The sequence below is a fragment of the Panthera pardus genome, unplaced genomic scaffold (assembly GCF_024362965.1).
Source record: "Panthera pardus isolate Hobbes unplaced genomic scaffold, ASM2436296v1 HiC_scaffold_17, whole genome shotgun sequence".
Classification (NCBI taxonomy): domain Eukaryota; kingdom Metazoa; phylum Chordata; class Mammalia; order Carnivora; family Felidae; genus Panthera; species Panthera pardus.
In genome coordinates, this window is record NW_026526732.1 from 96,767,568 (window position 1) to 96,792,414 (window position 24,847).

Below are 24,847 nucleotides of genomic sequence, written 5' to 3' on the forward strand. Positions count from 1 at the left end.
CTCTACTGGGAAGCAGTCTCATGAAGGATGGAAGCAGGGCTGTCCAAAAACTGTATGCTACATTCAGTAAATGGTAAGAAATGATCTTGCAGTTCATGAGTCTGAACGCCACTTCAGGGTCTGTGCCGACAGCTCAGAGCCTGGAGCCTACTTTGGATTCTGTGTCTCCCTCTCCCTCTGCCCCGCCCCCTCTCAGGCTCTGTCTGTCTCTCTCTCAAAAAATGAATAAACATTAAAGAAACAAAAAAGGAATGGGGCTTTACGGAATGTATGAATAAAAGACAAATAATATACTTTGAATTCCATTGTAGCCCCAGACTATTATCTATATAAAAGATGACAGGGGCGCCTGGGTGGCTCAGTTGGTTGAGCGCCCGACTTCAGCTCAGGTCATGATCTCGCGGCTCGTGAATTTGAGCCTGGTGTTGGGGTCTGTGCTGACAGCTTGGAGCCTGGAGCCTGCTTCGGATTCTGCGTCTCCCTCTCTCTCTGCCCCTCCCCTGCTCACACTCTCCCCTGTCTCTCTTTCTCAAAAGTAAATAAACATTAAAAAATTTTTTAAAAAAAAGATGACAGATGAAGGTTAATGTGACTCTTGGTAGTTTCATCATTTAAAAATGAATTGCACTTCTACTCGTTCTTGTAATAAATAAAAATGTTAAGAATCAACACACTGAGGTCCTTGCCCCTGGAATGTGGCTGGAGATACAGAGGGCTACAGGTGCTGCAGGCCAAGGACTGAGGCAGCCTGGAGATGGTAGACCACAGCTCTTCAAGTCCGTGATAAGGACTGGCCTCCAATGAATCTCCACTACAAAAAAATGGGAAAGAAACAACATGAAGAGCACAAAGGTTGAGGAGGCGGGGCCCAAACATGTGGTAGAAAATGTCCTAGGCTAACATGGAGTGAACGAGTGAATGGGAAGTGGGAGTATCTCCCAGGGTGGAAGGGATTCAAAGATGCTGACAGTCCTTGAGAACTGGAAGAAAACTTGATTCTTGTTTCTTAATTTTCAAAAAGCTGGTAAAGATGGCACAAAAAGAACATCTTTATCTGACAGTGAACCTGATGACAGCAAATGAGAGTCAAATGACAAAATCAAGCGGCTTTGACCACAGTTATCAATGAGAATTAATGTTCCCCATGAAATGGAAAGATTTAAATGAGGCCGACTTAGCAATGGCAATCAAAACCATAATGTTCTCAGATTGTAATTGCTTTTTATGAAGAGAGGCTAATTTGACATTTTTGCCCAGAAAATGAAGCTCAATATTGTTTGCATCGCAAGCTATAAATATATAAAGCTAATCTGGATCCTGACTCTCTTTCTCCCCCAGTGTGAAAGAATACCTACATTCTCATGAAAATTGGGTCTGATGTATTCATTTTGAAGTAGTATTTGAGGGGAAGTTGAGGTTTTTGTGTATCCACAGCACTAGTTACTTCTAACAAATGAAAGTGTTCTACGGTTGTTTCATTTATCACACATAAAAGAATAATCAATATACAGGTCAACCTTGTTAGTAAACAAAATGCAAACTAAATTCAGGTATTTAGTCTAATGTCTAATGTTAGAAAAAACAATGCTCGATTCTCGGAAGCTTTTAGTGAAATAGCTACATTTTAATTACTGAAGACAGTATAAATTGATGTAACTCTTATACCAAAAAATTTGGAAATATGTCAGGTCATGAAAATGTATATACCCTTTGACCTGGTAAATCCCACTGCTGGCAACTTATACAAAGAAAATCAAAAACAAAGAAAAAAGGAAAAAGCTCTCTGTATATAAACATGTTGCAGGAATAAGAAACAACCTGGAAACAACCTAAATGCCTAGTTAGGGGAATGGCTAAGTAAATTATACAACTATACGGAATAGAGGTTTTAAAGTTGACAATTAGCAGACTTTATAGCAGCATTTTTTTTAAAAAAAGGCAAGTTACAATACCGCATTTCAATAATGAGTACAAATTGAGAGAAATGATGCATTTGGAAAAAGATGAAGTGGACATATAGTTGTTCACAGTGGTAAAATCAGGCGAATTCTCTCACACTTTATGCCATGTTTTCACACACAGGAAGGAATATATTCATATTATCAGATGCATAAATCTTAAGTCAAAATTGATTCAGATGTCCAAAAAAGGTGCTTTATGAAAAAGATGGAGGGAAAGCTTCTTATTTTGGGATCCCTTTTAAGCACACTTCTTAGTTAACAGTAGATGTGTAGTATGTGTGTGTGTTGATTAAGTAAAGAATTTCTAGTCAACCAAATGCCCCATGTGCCCAAGTATCTCCACGTCAGATAAAGCCCAGGAAAGAAAATAATGCTTTTGCCCTAGGCTGAGCACTAACTCTCTCCTATATACTAAGTATTCAACCACAGAATAGTAAAAAATATATATATTAGGTGCTAGATCCTAATACAAGACAAGAATTCAATCTAAAAATTTCTAGAAAGATAATTAAAATACTTCTAGGTTTAATTATGTTAATCACAAAACTGATGACACTGGGATATTTTCCTCATCTGAAATAATCAGTATCAAATGTTATGCCTAACATAAAGAACTAGTATTTAATCATTTTTACGTCATTATTTGTAAGTGCTCTTCTGTTTCAAAACTAATTAAATTTGCCTTCAGCATTTTGTTGCAGAGTTTTGGAACCAGCTCCTTTAGAATGCTCTAACAGCTTGATGGCCTTGTCAGAGTTTTCAATATTTCTAAGCAGAGTCTCTAATCTTCTCTTAATTTTCTTCTGATCTTCAAGAGCACAGCCAATCACTATGGACTGAAACTTCTGGTCAACAGGCCCAGATGGCACCTCAGATGAACAAGCACTGTACAGTGACATCAAGTGACTCTTGGCGTTTCCCAAATCATCCAGAAACTTACTGACCACCTCATCAATAATCCTGGTGGCATGCTTTAAGGATTCTTGCTGCTGGGGATTTCTAATAGTTTCTACTGAAACTTCAACGGTGAGCGTTCTTCCCATCAAACGGTTTGCTGTCAGATTTAATTCTTCTCTTTCTCCTAAACGTAGAAAGTTTAAAGTATCAATCAATATGAGATATAAATTTATCGATGTTGAGAACACAAAGGCATTCTTTTGTGGCTAAAACTATTTTCTGTAGTGCCTCTGCTATGAAATTTTTAGAGTAAAAGTTAAAACTATAGCACATAAGATTAACTATGTGTATTACAAAGAGAGGTTGCAGAATACCTTTCCTGAAAGTCTTTATACGTGGGATACCAGATGACTTCTCAAGTGGTCATGTTTGAAAAAGTTTGGGCGGGCATGCATTTGTAACTGGGATGGAGATCAAGTCTTAACACAGAGTGAATAGTGAACATAACCAGGGCTTTGTGCTGGGTAGACAAGAGATCAGATATGGTGGATCTCTCCATACGGATGTGCACATAGGGGAAGAAAAAGAATTTTCCCTGTACCTTTCTGAGCTCTTGGCTGAGAAACGTTGTAATAAAAGACAGATTCACAAGAAAAAAACCCCAGAAATTTATCAATATGTATACTTCAAATATACATAAGAGATTGCCAGGGAAACGGAGATGGTCTAACTCCCTGAGATGGCCTGAGCCACCACCTTAAAAACCATCTTCGGCTAAGGACTAAGATGTTGAGGGAGGTCTTCCCCTCCTTAGGGAGGTTACTAGGAAAAGCAGGATAAACCAGGCTAAGGGTGTTTTGCAGATGTAGTAGGTGCTTTCTGCATAGATAAGAGTTTCTTGTGACTTCCAGTCATCCTTCTTTCTGGTACACAGAGTTCTTTACAAATGGAACTTTCCTTTGTAAATTTAAACTTCCCTTACAAAAGAATGACTTCTACTCTGTTTTCAGAGCTTCTCCTGTGTCTGCAGTTTCTCAGAAATAATCAGCTTGAAATAATTCTCATGCCAAGAGGTATACTTTCGGATGACATAGTCTGCACGTGTATCAGAATACAATGACCCAATTTTGGCTGACAAAAACTTAGCCACAGTAGTGGAGAAAAAGCTGGCCTCAGAATGAGACACTGGCTTCATCTTCTCCAGGCAAATTTAAGCAGGCCAGTAGTATAAGTCTTGACCAGCACAGAGAGGCAATGGTGGGGAGAGGGGCGCTGGGTCAACATTTCATTATTTATATGAAAAAGTCAGCAATCTTTTGTGTGTTCTGTTCTGTGACTTCCTTCCTAATTCATAGATCTTTGGCCAGGATGGGGAAAAGACTGGCTAGGTCTTAATCCTGCTGTGCATGTCTAACATTTCAGGGCCTGGAGTTAGATGGCACATTCATGGCACCAGCTGCTGGCCTATTAGCTTGTCCCGGGAAGCACCAGGGCAACCAAATTAGGAAGACCACTGCTAGTGAAAGGAAATTACAAGTACCCTGTTTCTCCATGGGCAGTCATGCTTTTCGTATGGAAACAATAGCACATTTTTACATTAATGGGGTTTTATCGGGTCCATAATTTATTTCCCCTGCATTTTCTCTCCTTCCTCTCTTTAAGTTACACCTCAACCCCTCCTTTTTTGTCTTCTCTGCTTTTATACTTCTATGGTCCAATAACTTCTGAGGAGCTGAAGTTAGAAGTGTGAGCCTGAGGTCAAAGCCACAGCCCTACTGCTCGGGGCTACCTCTTCTGGACCTTAGAGGCCTTTTCTACCATTTCCGATCATGTCCCTGAGGTAGGGGGTGGGCCAGAAGGGTGACCTCTGGGTACGTGGCTCTTGTTGTAATAGACTGACAGCTGCAGCTGCTGTCTGCTGCTCACGGGAGATGCCAAAGCCAGGCGTGCTCATTCCTCAAGTCAAGCGAACATGGACCCATGTGTATCCCAAATCCCTTCACGGAGTGGAAAAGATGAGCTCCCTTCCATGGAAATGCTCTCACCATCGCTGATCTGCCTCATGTCCTGGCTATTCTGGATGCTGTGGATCATCTCCAGGAGGATTTCTTTCTCTTGCTCCACAGCAGTTGCCGCTTCTCTCAAAGCCTCCACCCTGTAGAAGTTGGGAAAACAAAAGTTACCATATGGAAGTTTAGTTTTCCTCATCGCTATCATGTGCTCCAACTCAAGTTTCAAGATCACTAGGAGCACCTTTCAAAAATTCTTTATTCCTTTTTAAAAAGTTCTTTAACTTTTCTATTGTTTTAAATCCACCTACCCCACTCCCATTTTCCTCCCTGCTTGTATGGCGACCATTCTGTTTAGTGTTTACCTATTTTGTATTTGTTCTTTTTTTTTTTTTTTTTTTAATTTTTTTTTCAACGTTTTTTATTTATTTTTGGGACAGAGAGAGACAGAGCATGAACGGGGGAGGGGCAGAGAGAGAGGGAGACACAGAATCGGAAACAGGCTCCAGGCTCCGAGCCATCAGCCCAGAGCCTGACGCGGGGCTCGAACTCACGGACCGCGAGATCGTGACCTGGCTGAAGTCGGACGCTTAACCGACTGCACCACCCAGGCGCCCCTATTTTGTATTTGTTCTTAACAAAATGTATATTTGTGTTTTCACCTATTTTCAATTTATATCTCACTCTGTTTCCCCTCAGCATTATTTTATTAAGAACCATCCAGCTTCCTATGTGAATATCTAGTCAGTAGCTTCTGATTGCTGCATATCATATACTTCATGCATATACAGCTGGTTTTACATCCACTCTCCCAGTGGAGACACCCACCTTATCCCCTCACTTTTCATCACCACAAAAAATGCTTACACGAATACATGTCCCCTCATGGACTGAATGAGAATCTCCTTAGGATGTATCCCAGGGCAGGATTGCTGAGACAAGGGTACAATTGTTCTCTGGAATGGCTATGCTAGACCACTGTTCGGAAGCAAGAATTCTTGTCCCCTCACAGGTCCTTCTAGATGGACCAAGAATTAAATTGACATGAGACAGATTAAGAGGAGAAAATCAAATATAACAGTGTACACTGGAGGAAATTCCAAAGATGGTCAGGCAAAATGAGGTGTATATGTCATTCTGAATGAAGAAAAGGGGAGTAGGGGTCTGGGACTTCGGACAAAAGGAATATACTTCACAGGGTGATAAGAAGAGCAGATGTTTGGTAATTAGATGTTTGCCCTACCAAAAAGATGGGCCATTCAGATAAAATTTATCTCTGTTTATAACCCTTATTTGGGAAAGACCCCTAATTTAGATTCTTCTGTGTGGTTAAGGGAGGGGTAAAAGTTTCTCTTGAGCCTGCAGGTTCTCAAGTGCCTTCAGCTCAAAATAACCCACATGCCAAAGTGGCACATTCTGGGGGCCCTGTCCTGAACTCCTTCACAATATTCCCAGCAGCAAAGCAGAGGAATCCCTGTGCCCCCAAAGCCCTACCAATACTCAGCATTTTCCAACTTTCTACTTGTTGCCAGTCTAGTAAGTGTGCAGTGATATGTTCGTACCTAACTTGCATGTCTGTCATTACTAATAATTTTGGACATCTCTTTGTATTCTTGTTAGCTTCTTCATAGCCTGTACCTATTTTCACTTCATTTCATTTCATTTTCTTTTTCCCCCTCCGTCCCTCCCTTGTTTATCTTTTTTAAACAGGAGTTACTGTCCTCTTGTTGATTTGCATGTTCAAGCAATTAATCCCACGTTAGTTAAAGACATTATAATTATCTTCTCCCATCCTATCATACATGAATTTTGTCTGGGATATCCTTCACTGAACAGACATCCTTACTTTGAAGTGATCAAATTGATCTTTTCTTGCTTTTCTTTTGCCTTATGGTTTACGCTTTTGAAGTTTTGCTTCAGGATCTTTCCATCCTAAGTCCGAAGTTATTTTCCTATATTTCTTCCTATTAACTTTATTGCTTTATCTTTCTCATATTTATGTTTTAGTCCATCTAGAATCCACCTTGTATGTGTTTAGGTAAGGATTTTGCTTTATTTTCTCCAAATAGTGAACCGGCTTCTCCAACATTCTATCCACCAAAAATCTACCTTTCCTCCAATGATTTATAGATTGTCTACTCATAGAAATCTCTATTTCATTCACTAGTATATTTGTTCTTTTTTAATGTTTTTATTTATTTTTGAAGGAGAGAGACAGAGCATGAGCAGGGGAGGGGCACAGAGAGAGGGAGACACAGAATCCGAAGCAGGCTCCAGGCTCTAAGCTGTCAGCACAGAGCCCGATGCAGGGCTCGAACTCACGAACTGTGAGATCATAACCTGAGCCGAAGTCGGATGCTTAACCAACTGAGCCACCCAGGTGCCCCTACTAGTATATTTGTTCTTACACCAACACCCATTTTTTAAAAAACAGCAACAGCCTGGTAATATGCCTTAATATTTGGCAGAACTAGTCCCCTAATCTTAAATATAACTTAGCTATTTAGACTTTTAATTCTCCATATTAACTCTAGAGTAAGTTTATCGGGTTTCTCAAAGAACTGAGATAAATTTGGCATCTTTAGCATACTGCAATTCTATCCAGAAGCATGATGTGTCGCTCCATCTATTCAGATCATCTTCTATCTTATTTTTTTATTATATTTTTAAGATTTTATTTTTGGGGGGCACCTGGGTGGCTCAGTCAGTTAAATGTCCTGTCTGACTCTTGATTTTTGGCTCAGGTTATGATCTCACAGTTAGTAAGTTCAAGCCTGGCATCAGGTTCTGTGCTGCTGGTGCAGAGCCTGCTTGGGATTCTTGCTCTGCTCAACATGTTCTCTCTCTCTGTCTCTCAAAAAAAATAAACTAAAAAAAAAAAAAAAAAGATTTTATTATTTTAAGTAATCCCCACACCCAATGGGAGGCTTGAACTCACGACCCTGAGATCAAGAGTCACATGCTCAATTGACTGAGCCAGCCAGGCACCCCTCTTTTATATTCTTAGAGTTATGAAGTATTCTTTTAAACATTTTTTTTAATATATTTTTTAAAGCTTATTTATTTTGAGAGAGAGATAGACAGAGAACATGAGCAGGGGAGGGGCAGAGAGACAGGGAGAGAGAGAATCCCAAGCAGGTTCCACACTGTCAGTGCAAACCCTGATTTGGGGCTTTAACTCACAAACCATGACATCATGACCCAAGCCGAAACCAAGAGTCGGACACTTAACCAACTGAGCCACCCAGGTACCCCGAGTTTTGAAGTTTTCTTAATGGTAGTCTTTGTGGACTCTTCTGAGTGCTTTGATCCTTTGAGGATACTGTTGTTATTGTGAATATTTTAAATTATAATTTCTTGCTGGTTATTGCTGGTTGGAGAAATGCTGCTTTTAGAAGGTTCATCTTGTACTTGGTAACTGATTTATTTATTAATTTTAATAATTTATCTTTTGATTCAGTGATTCGTCTAGATTGGTGGGCATATCATCTGCACAAAATGACAGTTTTAATCTCTTCCTTTTCAATCCTATCAGCTCCTATTTTAATTTATTTTTAGTATTGACTAAAGTCCTCTGTTACTTTATTAAGCAGTGGTGATTAGACAGGGCAACTGTGTCTTTTCCTGAATTTAAAGGAAATGCCTGTTTAGGTTTTTGGTATAAAGACCAGATCAAGCTATAGAAGCACTACTTTTCCTAATTCCCTTGAGTATAAATAAATACACATGCGCTCTTATTACACATACACATGAACACACCCAGTCACCAAAGAACAAGACTGTGGAATTATGAGAACAGAAAAAAAGAAAATCCTGTATGTTTAGGGTGCTTTGTTTTCAGGGCCATTTCTTGCTATACGTTATCCTGTAACTAAGTAAGTTGCCATTTCTGCAAAATGAACAGTGACAGACTTAGATCCTTGGTATTCAGATGGCCTGAGAATCATGAGATCATGAAGATCTAATCTTGATTGCTGCCTTAAGTGGCCACAGAAGGAACAACTTCACTAATGTTTGAACACATGTCCACTCCATATAAGGCTTCCCCTACTCACCCTAACCACACATTTGCCTTTTCCCCAACAGCCATCCACCTGTTAGACCCCAAAATAGCACTGATAGACTATAAAGTCACACGGTCTCTTTGTTCATCAAGATACTAAATATATGTTGAACTTTGTGTTCATAAGAGCCAGAAAAACAAAGAGCTGGTAAGAATCTTATGTGACAAATGTGGCTGGAAAGCACAATAAAACCAATATTCTATAAAACAGCAATAATGCCAACAGCAGGCCCACTTCCAGCACCATTCATTGCGTACTTCAATATTTTACATTAGCAAACTCTCAGGCAGATAACCTAGGGCCCAGTACATAGAAGAGAGATTGAGTAGGCACTAATATGAAATATTTATGTGAAAAACACAAACCATGACTATACTGTTTAAATGACACAGATGAATCATGTGATTAGTAAATGAGAAGATGCTGAAAGAAGAGATTAATTTTTCAACACTCTTTGAGTTTGTACTCAAATGCACAATGATAGAGAATTAAATGTTACTCTAAAAAGGAAAGCTTCATTTACATCAAGTTATGACAGTAAGTTCATGGAATTGTTAACAAGAAATTGGTTTAGGAAGAGATGCTCTAGAAAAAAACCCCATAAATATAAGGAAGATATTTTGTCATTAAATGAGACCAAATGCAGAAGAAATTATTGTTAATGTTTATTTATTTTTGAAGAAAGACAGCGAGCGAGAGAGCGAGCGTGAGCTGGTGAGGGGCAGAGAGAGAGGAAGACAGACAGGCTCCGTACTGTTAGCACACAGCCTGACATGGGGCTCAAACCCATGGGCCATGAGATCAAGACCTGACCCAAAGTCAGACCTTTAACTGACTGAGCCACTCAGACGCCCCGAATACAGAAGACATTAGATGGAACTTTTAAGGGTTGTGGGGTTTTTTCTTGTTGTTGTTGTTTTGTTTTGTTTTTCTCCCCAAGGCTAGAAATTGCCAGGGCATTTTCCCTGTGATAAACAGACTTCACTTTTAATGAAACCTCTCATATACATTTTTATGTATACTTTTTTCATTTCATAGCAAAGGTAAAATGCATTCTTTAGAATGTAAATATTTCAAGGTTTTTTTGGTTTTTTTTTTTTGGCACCATCGACCTTTCATGTGCAGTTCCCTCTAGCTGAACCTAGACCTCTACTTAAATTTATGTAAGTAATATTTGCACTGTTTGTCAGCTACTGAGATCCTTAAATTCATCTCACATATAAATCTTTCTGTCTACAACCCTTCCATTTAGTTCTAGAAAATTGTTAGTTATAGTATCTTCGAATATTCCCTGTCCTCCATGCTATTATTTTCCTCCGGGACTCTGGTTAGACAAGTGTTGGACCACCTCACTTTACCCTTCAAGTTTTTAAACATCATTTGACAACACTTCTCTTGGCAGAGAAGGGTGGTTCTGTTTTTATTAACAGATCCTAGAAGAGCTACATGTCCAAAATTGGGAAAGAAATCCTCATACCATGGCTGGCCTGGGTTGTACTCCTGGAAAACTCTCTGCATGAAATCGCAACTAAGCAGGCTTAACACAAAGAAATTTTAGTCAGAAATTCTTAGGAGGGCAAAACTTGAAGTGCCCACATCCTCCACTAGTGTTCGGGTCTCCTGCACCTCACACATCTCTGCAGCCTAGGTAGCAAAAGCATGCACTTGTGAGGCCTGACAGCGACTTCACCAGACTGAGGCTACTGTGGATATGTCCACTAACACAGCATTCAGTGAAGCCACAATGGCTTTCAGTCACACTGTTCAAACCGGCACTGCCAATTACTGGCTGTGTAATCTAAGTTCTCTTTGCCTCAATCTCTTCATTTATGAAATAGGGATAATGAGATGGTGGTTGTGACTGAATGAAGTAAAGCAGGTAAAGAGTTTAACACAGTTGACTGACAGCACTGACTACAACAATTATGTTTATGAGTTACTATATGTCATGTGTCTAGAATTGGTGCTGGTAAACATTAGCTTCATGCTATTTATTACACACTTACCATTATGGACTCAGGCTTATAAATACCAAGAACTTGTGCTTTCATACAAAGGAAGAGAAATGGCAAATGCTCCTACCATGAATTTAGTTGAATAAATAATTTCTAAAATAGGTTCTTAAAATCATAGTCCATCTCTTATTAAATACTCATATCCAAGAAACAAGTGTTGGTAAGGATGTGGAGAAAAAGGAACCCTTGTGCACCGTTGGCAGGAATGCAAACTGGTGCACACACTGGAAAACAGTATGGAGGTTCTTCAGAAAACCAAAAATGGAATTACCCTATGATCCAGTAATCACACTACTGGGTATTTACCAAAAGAGTACAAAAATGCTGACTTGAAAGGTTATAGGCACTGTTATGTTCATTGCAGCATTATTTATAATAGCCTAATTGTGGAAGTAGCCCTAGTGTGCATCAATAGATAAATGAATAAAGCAGATGTGTATATAAATACGCACACGTATGCACATACATAATGGAATATTATTCAGCCATAAAAAAGAATGAAATCTTGCCATTTGCAACAACACGGGAGGAGCTAGAGTGTATAAGGCTAAGCGAAGTCAGTCAGAGGAAGACAAATAACATATGATTCTATTCATATGTGAAATTTAAGAAACAAAACAAATGAACAAAGGGAAAAAAAAAAGAGAGACAAACAATAAAATAAGACCCTTAATTATAGAGAACAAATTGGCAGTTACCAGAGGGAGGGAGTGAGTGGGATGGGTAAAATAGGTGAAGGGGATTAAGAGAAAACTTATCTTTTTTTTTCTTAAGTTTTTTTTTAATGTTTATTTTTGAGAGAGACAGAGCGTGACTGGGGGAGGGGCAGAGAGAGAGGGAGACACAGAATCTGAAGCAGGCTCCAGGCTCTGAGCCCGACGACGAGCTCAAAACCCATAAACCCTGAGTCAAAGTCAGATGCTTAACCAACTGAGCCACCCAGGTGCTGCTTAAAGATTTTATTTTTAAGTAATCTCTACACCCAATGTGGGGCTCAATCAAGAGTCACATGCTCTACTGAGCCAGCCAGGTGCCCCAAGAGTACACTTACCTTGATGAGCTCTGAGTAATGTATAGAATTGCTGAATCAGGGCACCTGGGTGGCTCAGTCGGTTAAGCGGCTGACTCTTCAGCTCAGGTCTTGATCTCACGGTTCGTGAGTTTGAGCCCCTCCTCGGGCTCTGTGCTGACAGTGTGGGGCCTGCTTGGGATTTGGTCTCCCTCTCTTTGCCCCTCCCCCATTTGCTCTCTCTCTCAAATAAACTTAAAAAAAATATATATATACTTAAAAAAAAATAAGAATGGCTGCATCACTATATTGCACACCTAAAACTAATATAACACTGTATGTTAACTATATTGGAATTAAAATAAAAAATAAAAATTAAAAAAATACCCTTGTATATAAAGAAAGCTACAAGGATTACTTATATTCTAGGCAGTGTAAGATTTTGAGTAAGTTTTCCTAATCATCACCAAAATATGAAAATACACTCACCACTGCAACCCTGCAGTGTGAAGATGGAACTGGTGCTTAGGAGCCTCTCATCAGTACTGCGGCCTTAGGCAAGCCACTCAATCCCTCTGGACTTGGGTTCCCTCATTTCTAAAAGAGATAACATTCTTGTGCCCTCCTCTGCCTCAAAGGGTTTTGTAAGGTTCAACTGACAATGTATGTGAGAAGTGCTCTTTTAAATTATAGGCTGTTGTTCAATATTAACTCTGAGGCCACTTGTTTTGTGACTCGTGGGACACTGGCACACCCTAAAAAACTTCAAGCAACAGGAAACTTTCAGCCAAATGATCCATATCACTCCCGGCCCCAACCCTTCATTCTCTGGCTGTCGGGTAAGTCACTGGGCAGGGGAAGGACCTACAACGTGACCAGTTTTGGGAAATTTGTGAACAATCTTGCAGTCCTATCATTTTCCCCTCTGCCACTCTCCACAACCCATATCCCAAACATCTTCATTACCATCGAGAGCCTTCTAGGAGCCACTCAATACTTGGCATCAGTAGGTATTCAGTATTTACTGTATTCAACACCAATTTAAATGTAATTTTTGGGGCACCTGTCTGGCTCAATTGGTGGAGTGTGTGAATCCTGATCTTGGGGTTGTAAATTCAAGCCCCATGATGGGTGTAGAGATTACTTAAAAATAAAATCTTAAAAAAAAGGGATTTTCACTTCTTTCAGTAAAGTCATATATTCATCCATATACTATTCCTCCATTTTGAAATACTGTAAGCAGCAAGAGTTAGGGGTCCCTGGGCAAAGAAAGACAGACATAGCTTTCTTGATGTAAGAGAAGTCATTTTAGGCCCCAAACCATCTTGTGAAAGAATGTGAGAACAGCCACCATCAGGCCAGGAGATAGTCTAATCATAGTCAGAAAGCAAAGACTGACCTGATGCACACTCCTGAGTTATCTCTGCAGGATTTAAACCCCTTTGAGTACTCAGATCCCAGACCAACTGACGCCAGGGAACGGATGCTGCTGACCCTTTCCAGCCCTTGTGACTTTGACTTGGAATCAGTCACCCCATTGCCATGCTGTATTCCCCACTGTGCAAGCCTCTTCCTGAATATGTATGCACCCTTAGCTTAAAACTCCCCCAATCTTGTTGTTCCGGGACACACTGCTTGGGAAAGAGCCCCCATGTTCTCCTTCACTTGCTGCAAGTAAAACCCTTCCTTTTCCTATTCTTTGGCTTGGTTGTATCTTTCGGCTTGACACCCACCAAGAGGCAAAGCCAGCTTCAGGTAACAGTAAGACACATCTAACTTTAAGAGAATTCAGGCATGAATTATTAAGCTCTATTGCCAGTCTTCCTGGGTTCTGGCTGGGGGACCCTGGACAAGTCATGTATCTTCCTAAGCCTCAATTTCCCATGTGGAGAATGGAGGTAATAGTAACTTCCACAAAGGAATGGGCCCTGGTATACAGAGTCAGTGCTCATTTAATGAATCACTGTTAGCATGTATTATTCATAAATTACAGTGACTTAAAAAAAGTAACAATAATAAGCAAGGTGTCTTGAGCCACTGATGAATGTAAAAGTCAGATGCCATTTAGAATTGGTCAAAAAACTGGGAGAGACAGGAATCACCTTTTTAGGAGGAAGCAAAAAAGGAGATGAGATGGAGTCAAGAAAGAAAGGCCAGTGTCATGGTAAAGTATTAGAAACAAATGGAATTCCTTTAATTTGTAGAATGCTGCCAGACATTTTAAAGCATTTAAAAACTCACATACGCCACCAGTTCATACTCTATCTCATAGAGCATTTAGCAAATTGTTTTCAGTTTCATATGGAAGACATTTTACCACAAATGACACAATTAGTATGGCTGGGGAACAGTAAATGCAAGCTTCTAAGTACAAACTACAGTGTTTTATTCTACCTAAAACACTGCCTTATGAGTCATCCTTAATATAAAATTAAACTATTAGAGCAAAATTACCTTGAATATGTTTTCTTTTACAAATAGATCTAGGCATGAGGCTAGTTTTTAATAGTGCGGTGCTCTGTGACACTGCTCATGTGGTTTCAAAGGAACTTTAAAGCATCAGCATTTGCATTTTTATTTTCACTACCTTCTAAAATACTTCCTTAGATCAGTATTACTTTTTATTTTAAGGAAGAAACAAAGCTTACAAAAGGCTAAATTACTAGATAAGTCCTTAAAATGAGTAATTAGGACATTTTAATCAGTCTTTCTTCCTCAGCTCAAGGGTTAATTAAACAAGTTATAATGTAATCACTTGTATATAGTAATCAATTTACATTAATCAAACATTAAGAATGTACTAATACTCAGAACAGAGGCTTTCCTTTAAAGATAAGTACTTGCCTGCTTTTCCACCTACCACACACGAGGTGTTAAGTCAAGTTTGAGCAGAATGACTCAGCTTGAAGAAGGGAAGGGCAAAATCCTCCTCATTCCTTTCAGGAAAAATCGTTTCTGACCAGGAGGGAGAGAGCCCTGAAATAGTTAAGAACTTGCCCTCAAAGTTCTAAATACCTGGGGAGATGTGGGAGTTACTTGTTTTTTTGTTTTGTTTTGTTTTCAGTGTCTTCATTTCCTCATCTTTTATTCATTTATTTTTATGTTTACAATTTTATTTAAATCCAAGTTAGTTAACATACAGTGTAATAGTGGTTTCAGGAGGATGTGGGGAGTTACTTGTAGCGCTGCCATATAAAAAGAAATATTATTCTTCAGAGGGGCATTAAGTAGCTTGAAGCTACTGATCAGTCTTGTTCCACTTTCTCTGGGGGCTGAATGCGTCAAGCTCAACCATGGGGAAGCCTTAGTTTTCCTTTGTTCCATTTGTCTCATTCTGAGCCGAACTCTAGAATGTGGTTTTGGCTCCGATTTCCCTATGTGTTGCCATCCATGAAATCATCCTGGAAGGAGAATTTCTCATCTTTTGACTCTTTTCTCAGGACAATAATAATAATTTCCTCAACTGCTGAGATATACTGTGGTTATGAATGCACTTTGTTGGCAAATAGACACCCCTTCTTATTTTGGTATATAAAACCAGGGAGATAAAGACATACATGCACTGCTTCCTAAAATTTTTGGCTTACATACTTCTTTGCTCCTCCAGAACCTGGTGAAAACTATAGAAAAAAAATTCGGTGTAGTTTCAGGGGTTGCAGAGCCTTAATAAGATTTTCATTTAACTACATCTGCACACAATTGTCACAGTAACTTTGGTGACATAAACGTTTACAAGAAGTACATAAAAGTTTTAATACACTAAGGGAAACAAGTATTTCCAAAATTTATTATAAATTACTTAGAGATTGTACATAAGCATAACTATGTATTACTTAATAAAATCTTATTCAGTTGAGAAGGAAAAAAAAACGGGTGACTATCTTATGCTTTTGGGCCAATGATTAGCACTTTCAAGAAGGTGTCAGTCAGGGGGCGCCTGGGTGGCTCAGTCGGTTAAGCGGCCGACTTTGGCTCAGGTCATGATCTCGCGGTCCGTGAGTTCGAGCCCCGCGTCGGGGTCTGTGCTGCCAGCTCAGAGCCTGGAGCCTGTTTCAGATTCTGTGTCTCCCACTCTCTGACCCAACCCCGTTCATGCTCTGTCTCTCTCTGTCTCAAAAATAAATAAACATTAAAAAAAAAAATTTTAAGAAGGTGTCAGTCAGTACAGTCAATGTCTTCTACGGAAGGAGGTACACAAATACTGCAAAACTAACGGAAAGGCTGCATGCAGGGTTAGGAGGAAAACGAAAGCTGCAGGGTCTTATTACACCAAGTACCCAGCCATTGTTCTCCCCGCAGCCCCTCATTTGTCCTACTCCTCCCTACTCCTTGCTATCAGACGGGTCCCTGGATTTTTAGTTTTTTTGCTCTGCTGGGTTTTGGAGCAAAGAAACTGATCACTCACCAGTAAACTGGTGCCGCTCTTAAAAATGAATAATAGGAAAAGGACAAGTTAAAAAACATTTGGGAAGACCACACACTGGCACTCAGAAGGTTCTAGAAGTTCTGTAGACACGGAGTGTCACAGTCTGTAATCTCAAATAACGCCACGCTAACTTTTACCTTCTCTGGTTTTTCTCCGTTCCCAAACGCTCAGGTCTGTTAACGAGAACGTGGCCACCAATAATGCGCTCACAGGTTCTTAAATCGCATGCGTTCTCTCTCCGACGGAGAGGAAAATCCACCAAGGGCGAGAGAAAACTGCAGCATCCCCATGAAGAACAAATCTCAAGCAAGCAACTTCTGTGGCCGCAGCCTGCCCCGGGACCGTGCCGGACCGGCCCGCCCCGCCGCGCACGGCCTCCGTCCGCAGACCGCCCCGCCGCTCACCTGAGCTCCAGCTGGTCCAGGCTCTCCAGCAGGCGGCTGGAGCGGTCGGCCATGGAGGAGGAGCGGCAGAAGCGCCCCTCGTTGGCTTTCGCGTTGATCTTCGCCTGAGCCATCTGAACCTCCGAGGCGGGGCGGCCAAGAGGTCACCGGCCTCTCCGGCGGCGGCGAGTGGAGAGTCCCGCGGCCGCAGGCGTCGCCGTCACCGCGCGGGGCGCCCGCCTCCCTCTGACGCCCGCGGGGGGCGGCCCGGGAGGATGCGCCGACACCGCCGCCGCCGCGTGGCCAAACAAGGGCAGGCGCGCCGCCCGCCGGGCTCAGGGCTACGGTCCCCGGCGGGGAGCGACTGCGGCTGCGGGAGGGAGCTCGCTGGCCACGGGGCCTCGAGGGTGGGCAGCCAGGGCCCGGGGCCGGAGGAGCGGCCTCCGAGGCACCTGGAGGGGCTGACGAAGGAAGGGGAGGACCTAACTCGATCGCCCCTTCTTGCTCTCCAGACCCGGAAACAACCGAAACCCCAGAGGAGGCTCACAGAACAGCCCTCTACCCCTATCTCTGGGCGCCCGCGACTCTGTGCAGCCTGGATGTAGCCAATTCCCCACACGCCAAGGTACCTAATGGTAGGCTGTGGGTATTACCCAGTGATGGCTTCGCTTAGTTTCTCCCAGCTCTCCTAATTCACGCCCTAAACCAAAACCATTAAAATCCTTTGATATGGGGAGAAAAGGTTCCTTTGTGGCACCGATGGCATCTAAGTACGGCTCCTTGGCAGTCTGTACTTGCCCGACCCTGTCTCAACATTTCCTTTCCTGAGGTGGAATAAATGAAAGCCTGGATAAAACCACTGAAGCTTACAGAGCGGGGGAAAAAAAGGAAAGAAAGAAAAAGCTACCCCATCTTTCTTTGTCTTTCACACGCAATTGATTTAAATCTCCTGTTAAAAAGATACGGCAAGTCACTAGGGCAGACGCTATAAAGGTCAGTGAAGGAACAGGACAGGGAATACAAAGATTTATGTACTGAAAAACCTGTGCTTTGCTCCCATCTCATAGCTGTCCGCCTCATATTGCAAGGATGAGAATATACATACAGGGCACATTAAATGATAGATAATAACAGTTTAAAGCTGAATTACCACCTTTAATCTGAGATCAAAGACATTTAAATACCTGAACAGAGAGGAGTGCTGTAAGCCTGGATTCCAGTTCCCTCTGAACTCCATCTAAATACTAATAAACTATTGGTGTAGGGGATTATTTGACCTCATTAAATATATTTTGCCATTATCATGACACAAACTTGGAATCCAAAGAGATGTTGTGAATGGTTTGAAAGTCTTTCATGGAAGTTTAGAATCATCTTGGACTCTCTCTCTCCTATCCTGTAGATCCAATCCATCAGTAAATCCCTTCACCTTTATTTTTAGAATATACTCTGATTCTTCTCTCCAATTCCACTGCTACCACTGTGGTCCCAGCCACCATCAGTTCTCACCTGGATTACTCCCAACACCTTCCTGTCTGGTCTTACTTCTCCTCTTGCCTCTGGTGTATATTCTCAATACAGTAATTACAGTAATCCTTCTAAAGAAGGCAGATCACACCATTAATTCTCAGAAACAGGATCTTTCCCTTCTTTATTTTTCCTTCTTTAGTTACCACCATTGGATACACTTGTTTATGATAATGGATAACACTCTATCCAACCCTCTCTTCACCAGTTATGCGAATCATAAAGGAGTGTGGGCTTTGCTCTGCTCACTGGTATATCCCAGTGCTTAGAACAGTCAGTGGCACATGGTAAGTACTCAACAAATACTGTGTGAGGGAATGCATGAAAGAAAAATAAATCAATGATGTAATGAAGATAAGCATCTTTGTCAATGTCAGAAACATATTTACTTTTTTTTAATCACTTACTTTTGATAATAATACATATAATTTTCTGTAATACCATCTAATCACCTCTCCTCTTTGTGTCTAAATTAAGTTCAAATTATGAAGTAATTTAAAAATGATTTTTCAATTGCTTAACAAGTAGAAATATAATCAGTGACAATTATTAAATAAAACATTGAACCACCCAATTATCTTTTTTTAATGGTCATGATTAAATATCCCTTTACTGTCATATAAAAAACTTCATTTATTCTTTACCATACACACCACAAAAACTTCTTAACAGAACATCTGTGTGTGGCACCTCTGGCAGAGAGGTGTTGATTTCTCTTTCCCACATCTGCTTCAGCACTCTTCTTTCTGGATCATCCTTTGTGCTCCTCACTATTGAGCAAGCTCCTGGAAAGGTCTTTAAGGTCCAGCTCATGACTACCTCCTAAAGCCTTGCTTGATGACTTTAACATACAAATGAAAAGTACAATGTGGTCATTTTGGAAAAATGACTGGTAAATTCTCAACCTACAAGTCTACTTAAAAAAAATAAAAGCAGAAGGTAGGACAGAACTGACATCTTAAGAAATAAAAACACAAATTGTTTCCAATGTGGATTGGAAAGACTATAGTAAACAAAAACAAGCAGTAATTGTATTTTACACTAAAATATCTAGTTGCAAAGAAGAAAATTTTAGCGATGATTTTTTTTGTCTTAAAGAAAAAATTTATATTTATAGAAAATGTTAAGTTTTGTATGGAATTACTACTCAAAATTTTTAGGAAAGACATTTCTGGTCATGAAGCATATACACAAAGATACTGTGATAAGCCCTTCTTAGTCTTCTAATTATGTAATGTTTTTTATTATTCACAATGGAGCCTGAACATTTAAAAATTAAATGGGTAATATGAAATGTTGGAGACTGACAATTCAATGATTAATTAAAATGAAGACACTTACAATGAAATAAAAATTTTAAAGGGTTAATTAAGGAAGATTACTCCTGAGTAGACCTTTAACATTATTTTTTGAAGATTATGTTTACACAAATATATATAGAAAAAGACTAATATTATTAAAAATACATTTAATTCTATGCAAACATTTTGACATCATTCCCTTTAAATAGTAGATAATACAATTCACATGATAGTCTAAGCAGGTAAAAGGAATGGAAAGGTTTCTTTTTAATAATTTCAAAGAAATTAGGGTTTGTCTTTTTTTTTTAATTCTACAATGTGCTGCCCCAGTTAAAGTAGGAATATACATCTGAGTGAAACCCACAAAGAACACTGCTGGTAAAAATTTTAATCTGTTTCCATGATCAGTTTTCATTACTCTCTTCTAATAATCATAAACAAAGATCTCAATGGTATTCTATACTAGTGCCACATAAGAAATGGAATTTACAGAAAAACTGATCTATGACAGCTTTATTTATATTCATTTTCACTCTAAAAAAATAAACTAGAATCATTGTACAGTACAAATAAAATTGAAGCACTAATGCTATTTGGGAAACATATAAACAATAGTTGAGGGCTTCTCTATTTTTTAATTCTTTTAACCTAAATATATAAATTCAAAGTTGACTGGAAAACTGTGATAACTATATTAGAATACATGATTTATATTTGCATTAACATGTATTCTACTCCTCTGTACATTTTTGCAAAATAGCACAAAAATACAAAGCAAGTATCAGATGCAAAAGCAAAAAAAGCGTGTTTCCAAATACATTTGTACTAACAGATTTCTGGTCTCCTTTAGAAAACAAACTCAAGAATTCATTATTCTGAGTCTCTTCAAGGCCACTTGATGTTGTGTGGTAATATCTTTATAATTACATTTCCTCAAGACTTCTTCTAATAGCTTCTTCTAATTCCACATCTGCATTAAAAGACAGAATTTCAATATTTAGGGCAGAAAATAAATACATGCTTTATATAAATCTCATCAACTACACTTGGGATGATGTGACAGTTTCTTCATAAAATTTGAGTATTTCAAAACAACAAGAATCTGTATATAATCTCAGGCTGAATTATAATAAATATGAGCTTAATAAGGAACTTGCAAGTTATTTCCATTTAGGGACACGGAAAGTCAACAACCTTCTAGAATCACTTGAGGCAATGCATATAAGAGTTGATATAGGCAAAACCATGAAATGCCAAAATCTCAAAGAGATTAAAAATTTAGTTTGCAGTGCTTGGGTGGCTCAGTAGGTTAAGTGTCCAACTTCGGCTCAGGTCATGATCTCACACTTTGTGGGTCCGAGCCTCACATCAGGCTCTGTGCTGACAGCTCGGAGCCTGGAGCCTGCTTTTGGATTCTCTCTCTCTCTCTCTCTCTCTCTCTCTCTCTCTCTGCCTCTTGCCTGCTTGTGCTCTCTCTCAAACATAAACAAACATTAAGGAAAAAAAAAAAAAGCTACAGGCTAGTGTATAATGTATGTTAAGTTAAAGCTAGATTCTAGGTCAGGGAGTTGCCCTAAGATGAATTCAAAGGGATGAGGAAATACAAAGAAAACCCAAGATGCTTCTTAGCAAAGAAAAACAAGGTGACAACACTTATAAAAAATATGAAAACTTATTATAAAGTTATAGTAATTAAGAGTGTGGTCCAGTTCCTAGAAGATAATTCAAGGGGACAGCGTCAAGACCTTAGTGTAGGGAAATATTTATTAAACAGAATTTAAAAAAATATTATGGAAAACTACGGTAATTTGGAATGTATTAAAATTACTTTTATTCATTAAAAGACACCATTAAATGAGGAGCATGGGTGGCTAAATCAATTAAATGTCGACTCTTGATTTTGGCTCAGGTCATGATCTCATGGTTTGTGGGTTTGAGCCCCACGTCTGGCTCTGTGCTGATGGTATGGAGCCTGCTTGGGGTTCTCTCTCTCTCCCTCCCTCCCTCTCTCTCTCAAAATACATAAACATTAAAAAAAAAAAAAAGACACAATTAAATGAGTAAAAAGGCAAGACATACAGTGGGAGAAAATATTTACAATACATGGAACTTGCACCCAGAAAGTATTAAAAAATTTTCAACCCTGAAAAATCAATAAAATAATCCACAAGAAAACTATTAAGAAATTTGAAAAAGCACAAAAGATTATGGCAAAATGGTCAATAACCTTACTCATCAGAAAAATGTAAATTGAAACTACCAAGAAATAACAGTATATATCCATCACTAGCTAAAATTAAAGAGATCAAATAATTTAAATGATTAGTGAAAATGTACATCAATGGGAACTCACATATGCAACACAGGACAAAAGAAAGTGGCACAACCACTTTGGAAAAACAATTTGGCATTACCTTCTGAAGTTGAACACAAGCAATCCCACTCCTAGGTATATATTCCCATAAATGCACACATATGTGTATTAAAAGACATGTATGGGGGCGCCTGGGTGGCTCAGTCAGTTAAGCGTCCGACTTCGGCTCAGGTCACGGTCTCGCGGTCCGTGAGTTCGAGCCCCGCGTCGGGCTCTGTGCTGACTGCTCAGAGCCTGGAGCCTGTTTCAGATTCTGTGTCTCCCTCTCTCTCTGACCCTCCCCCGTTCATGCTCTGTGTCTCTCTGTCTCAAAAATAAATTAACGTTAAAAAAAAAAATTAAAAAAAAAAAAAATAAATAAAAGACATGTATGAGAACATTCACAGTAGTATTACTTGCAACAGACAAAAAGTACAAAGCAAATGTCTATAAATAGGTGAATTGAGATATATATGTAAAATAGAATATTATTCAGATATTAGGAATGAACAAACAAAAGCTACATGCTAACACCTGGATTAATCTATAAAACAACTCGACTAGAAGACACCCAGACACAGGAACACCTGGGTGGCTCAGTCGGTTTAGCTTCCAACTTCAGCTCAAGTCATGATTTCATGGTTCATGAGTTTGAGCCCCACATTGTGCTTGTTGCTGTCAGCACAGAATGAGCTTTGGCTCCTCTGTCCCCCTCTCTCTCCCCTGCTTGTGCACTCTCTCAAAAATAAACATTAAAAAAAAAAAAAGGGCACCCAGACACAAAAGAATATATAGACTCTGCTTGTGCTGTCCAATATGATGGCCACTGACTCTATGTGGCTATTTATATTTAAATCAATTAAAATTAAATGAGATTTAAGATTCAGTTCCTCAGTTAAGCTACATTTCAAGTGCTTAATAGCCACACATGAATATTAGCAACCATATGGGTGCTGATATCAAGTATTTTCGTCACAGAAAATTATATTGGACAATGATGATCTGTATGATCCCCTTTAAATAAAGTTCAAAATCGAGCACTACTAAACTAGTATTTCAAGACATGATAGTGGCCACTAACCTTTTTTGGGAAGGAGTGCAGGAAAAGTAACTGGAAGAGAGAAATGAGGGGGACACTTCTAAGGTACTGGTTGTTGTTGAATTACGTTCCCCCCAAACATGTGTCCAAATCTCTAGTACCCAGGAATGTGACCTAATTTGAAAATAGGGTCTTTGCAGATATAATCAATTTAAGATTAGGTCACTAGGGTGAGCCCTAATCCAACATGACTGGTGTCCTTATAAGAAAAAAATACCATGTGAAGACAGACACGCAGGTAGAAGACGGCCACATGATGACAGAGGCAGAGACTGGAGTGATGCATTCATAAACCAAGGAGTGCCTATGATTGCCTATAACAACTAAAAGCTAGGAGAGGGACAATGGCCCTACAGACAACTTGACTTTAGTTTTCTAACCCTTAAAGCTGTGAGACAATAAATCTGTTGTTTTAAGTCATCTAGTTTGTAGTATGTAGTTATGGCAGCCCCAGGAAATTAACATGCTGGTGTTATTCCATTTTTTTAACCTGAGGGATGTAAGATCTTTTGTACAATTTTTGTGTTCGTTATACTATACACATTTACACCCAGAGAACCAAACACTGGAGAATACCAGCATCTAAGTTGGGAGGAGAGGATCAGAATTGAAGGGTTTTAGAGTCCTTTTCTTGTTGCAGAGGCAGACAGCATGTAGGTATACTTTAGTTTTTAAATTACATGTAAAAATGTGGCAAAATGCCAATATAAGCACAAAAAAATAGAAATAAGGTATATAACTTACAAACCAATTAAAAGAAAACAGAAAACTAAAAATATACAAAAACAATTAAATGGTTCCACTTCTTTTTTTTTTTTTTAACATTTATTTATTTTTGATACAGAGAGAGACAGAGCATGAACGGGGGAGGGGCAGAGAGAGAGGGAGACACAGAACTGGAAGCAAGCTCCAGGCTCTGAGCCATCAGCCCAGAGCCCGACGCGGGGCTCGAACTCACGGACTGCGAGATTGTGACCTGAGCTGAAGTCGGTCGCTTAACCGACTGAGCCACCCAGGCGCCCCTAAATGGTTCCACTTCTAATAATAGTGGAGTAGCTTATGTTGGATTAGCCCTCTCATAGATAACAATCATGAACTATTTTAAGGCACTGGAGAACAAAAAAATCAGGTAGAAACAGGACAGAAGCTGATCACTGAAAGAAGCAAACTGCACAGGGTTCAATCTTCAGCTTTATGGTTTTATTGCCTCAGGGTATTCCTCAGTCCTTGTAGAACAAGAATACAACTTAACCCAGGAAGCGAAACTGTGTGGCTTAAGGCATCATAGACAGAGTTTGAATCATAGAAGCTAGAAAGTGGAGCTGGGGAAAGGAAGTTTTGAAAAAAGAAGGTTATCCCAGAAGAAACAAGAAACCAACAGAAGGAGGATCCTCGAAATCTACAAATTCTTAGTTGACTTCTAAACTGTGCATACAAAGGAGACAATCTAAGATTCTGAGTGAAAAACAACAGTTCGGAAGTAAAAGAAGTAAGCAACTTTAGCTACTGCCTGCTGTGGAGGAGGCAGAGGTTGGAGATTAGGTCTATCAGGTAACTGCCTTCAAAAGAAAAAAAAAAACAAACCAAAATCCAAAGAATCTGCAATGTACATCCACAATATCCATATACATCAAAAATCACTTGATTTACAAGGGAAAAAGAAATGTAACCCAACAGTCAAGAAAAATAGCCAATTGAAACTAATCCCCAAGATAACTGAGCTGTTGGAATTAGGAGAAAAGAATTTTAGAAAATTTGTATTTTCAAGGACTTAAGGATGAATGCATAGAAAATGTCAACAGA

The 24,847-nt window shown here is 39.5% G+C and overlaps 2 protein-coding genes across 7 annotated transcripts in view; both read right to left on the bottom strand.

Annotated features, from left to right (window-relative positions):
• Positions 1–1,603: 1,603 nt before the first annotated feature.
• BAG2 (BAG cochaperone 2) lies at positions 1,604–16,995 on the bottom strand. The gene is made up of 3 exons (XM_019457510.2): positions 16,786–16,995; positions 4,904–5,013; positions 1,604–3,042 (listed from the first exon to the last, which is right to left on the bottom strand). Exons 1-3 carry the CDS (start codon positions 16,896–16,898, stop codon positions 2,630–2,632), a joined length of 636 nt encoding a protein of 211 aa, XP_019313055.1. The 5' UTR covers positions 16,899–16,995; the 3' UTR covers positions 1,604–2,629.
• A 1,659-nt stretch (positions 16,996–18,654) lies between these two features.
• The window catches only part of ZNF451 (zinc finger protein 451), an 89,107-nt gene continuing 82,914 nt past the window's right edge, over positions 18,655–24,847 (bottom strand). For 4 of the 6 annotated variants that reach the window (XM_019457507.2, XM_019457505.2, XM_019457499.2 and 1 more), the window contains one exon: positions 18,655–20,562. In XM_019457507.2, coding sequence (XP_019313052.2) covers positions 20,516–20,562 — 47 coding nt within the window. In that variant the 3' untranslated portion in view covers positions 18,655–20,515. Of the gene's footprint in view, positions 20,563–22,755; positions 23,057–24,847 lie in introns of those variants that run through there. The other 2 variants (XM_053904778.1, XM_053904781.1) reach the window with 2 other exon arrangements.

Bases quoted from the DNA above. Each gene is read 5' to 3' on its own strand.
- BAG2 (XM_019457510.2), bottom strand. From the start codon at position 16,898: ATGGCTCAGGCGAAGATCAACGCGAAAGCCAACGAGGGGCGCTTCTGC. The intron at 5,014-16,785 runs GTGAGCGGCGGG...CAACTTCTACAG, and splicing joins CTGGACCAGCTGGAGCTCAG to GGTGGAGGCTTTGAGAGAAG. The intron at 3,043-4,903 runs GTGAGAGCATTT...TTCTACGTTTAG, and splicing joins CATGAGGCAGATCAGCGATG to GAGAAAGAGAAGAATTAAAT.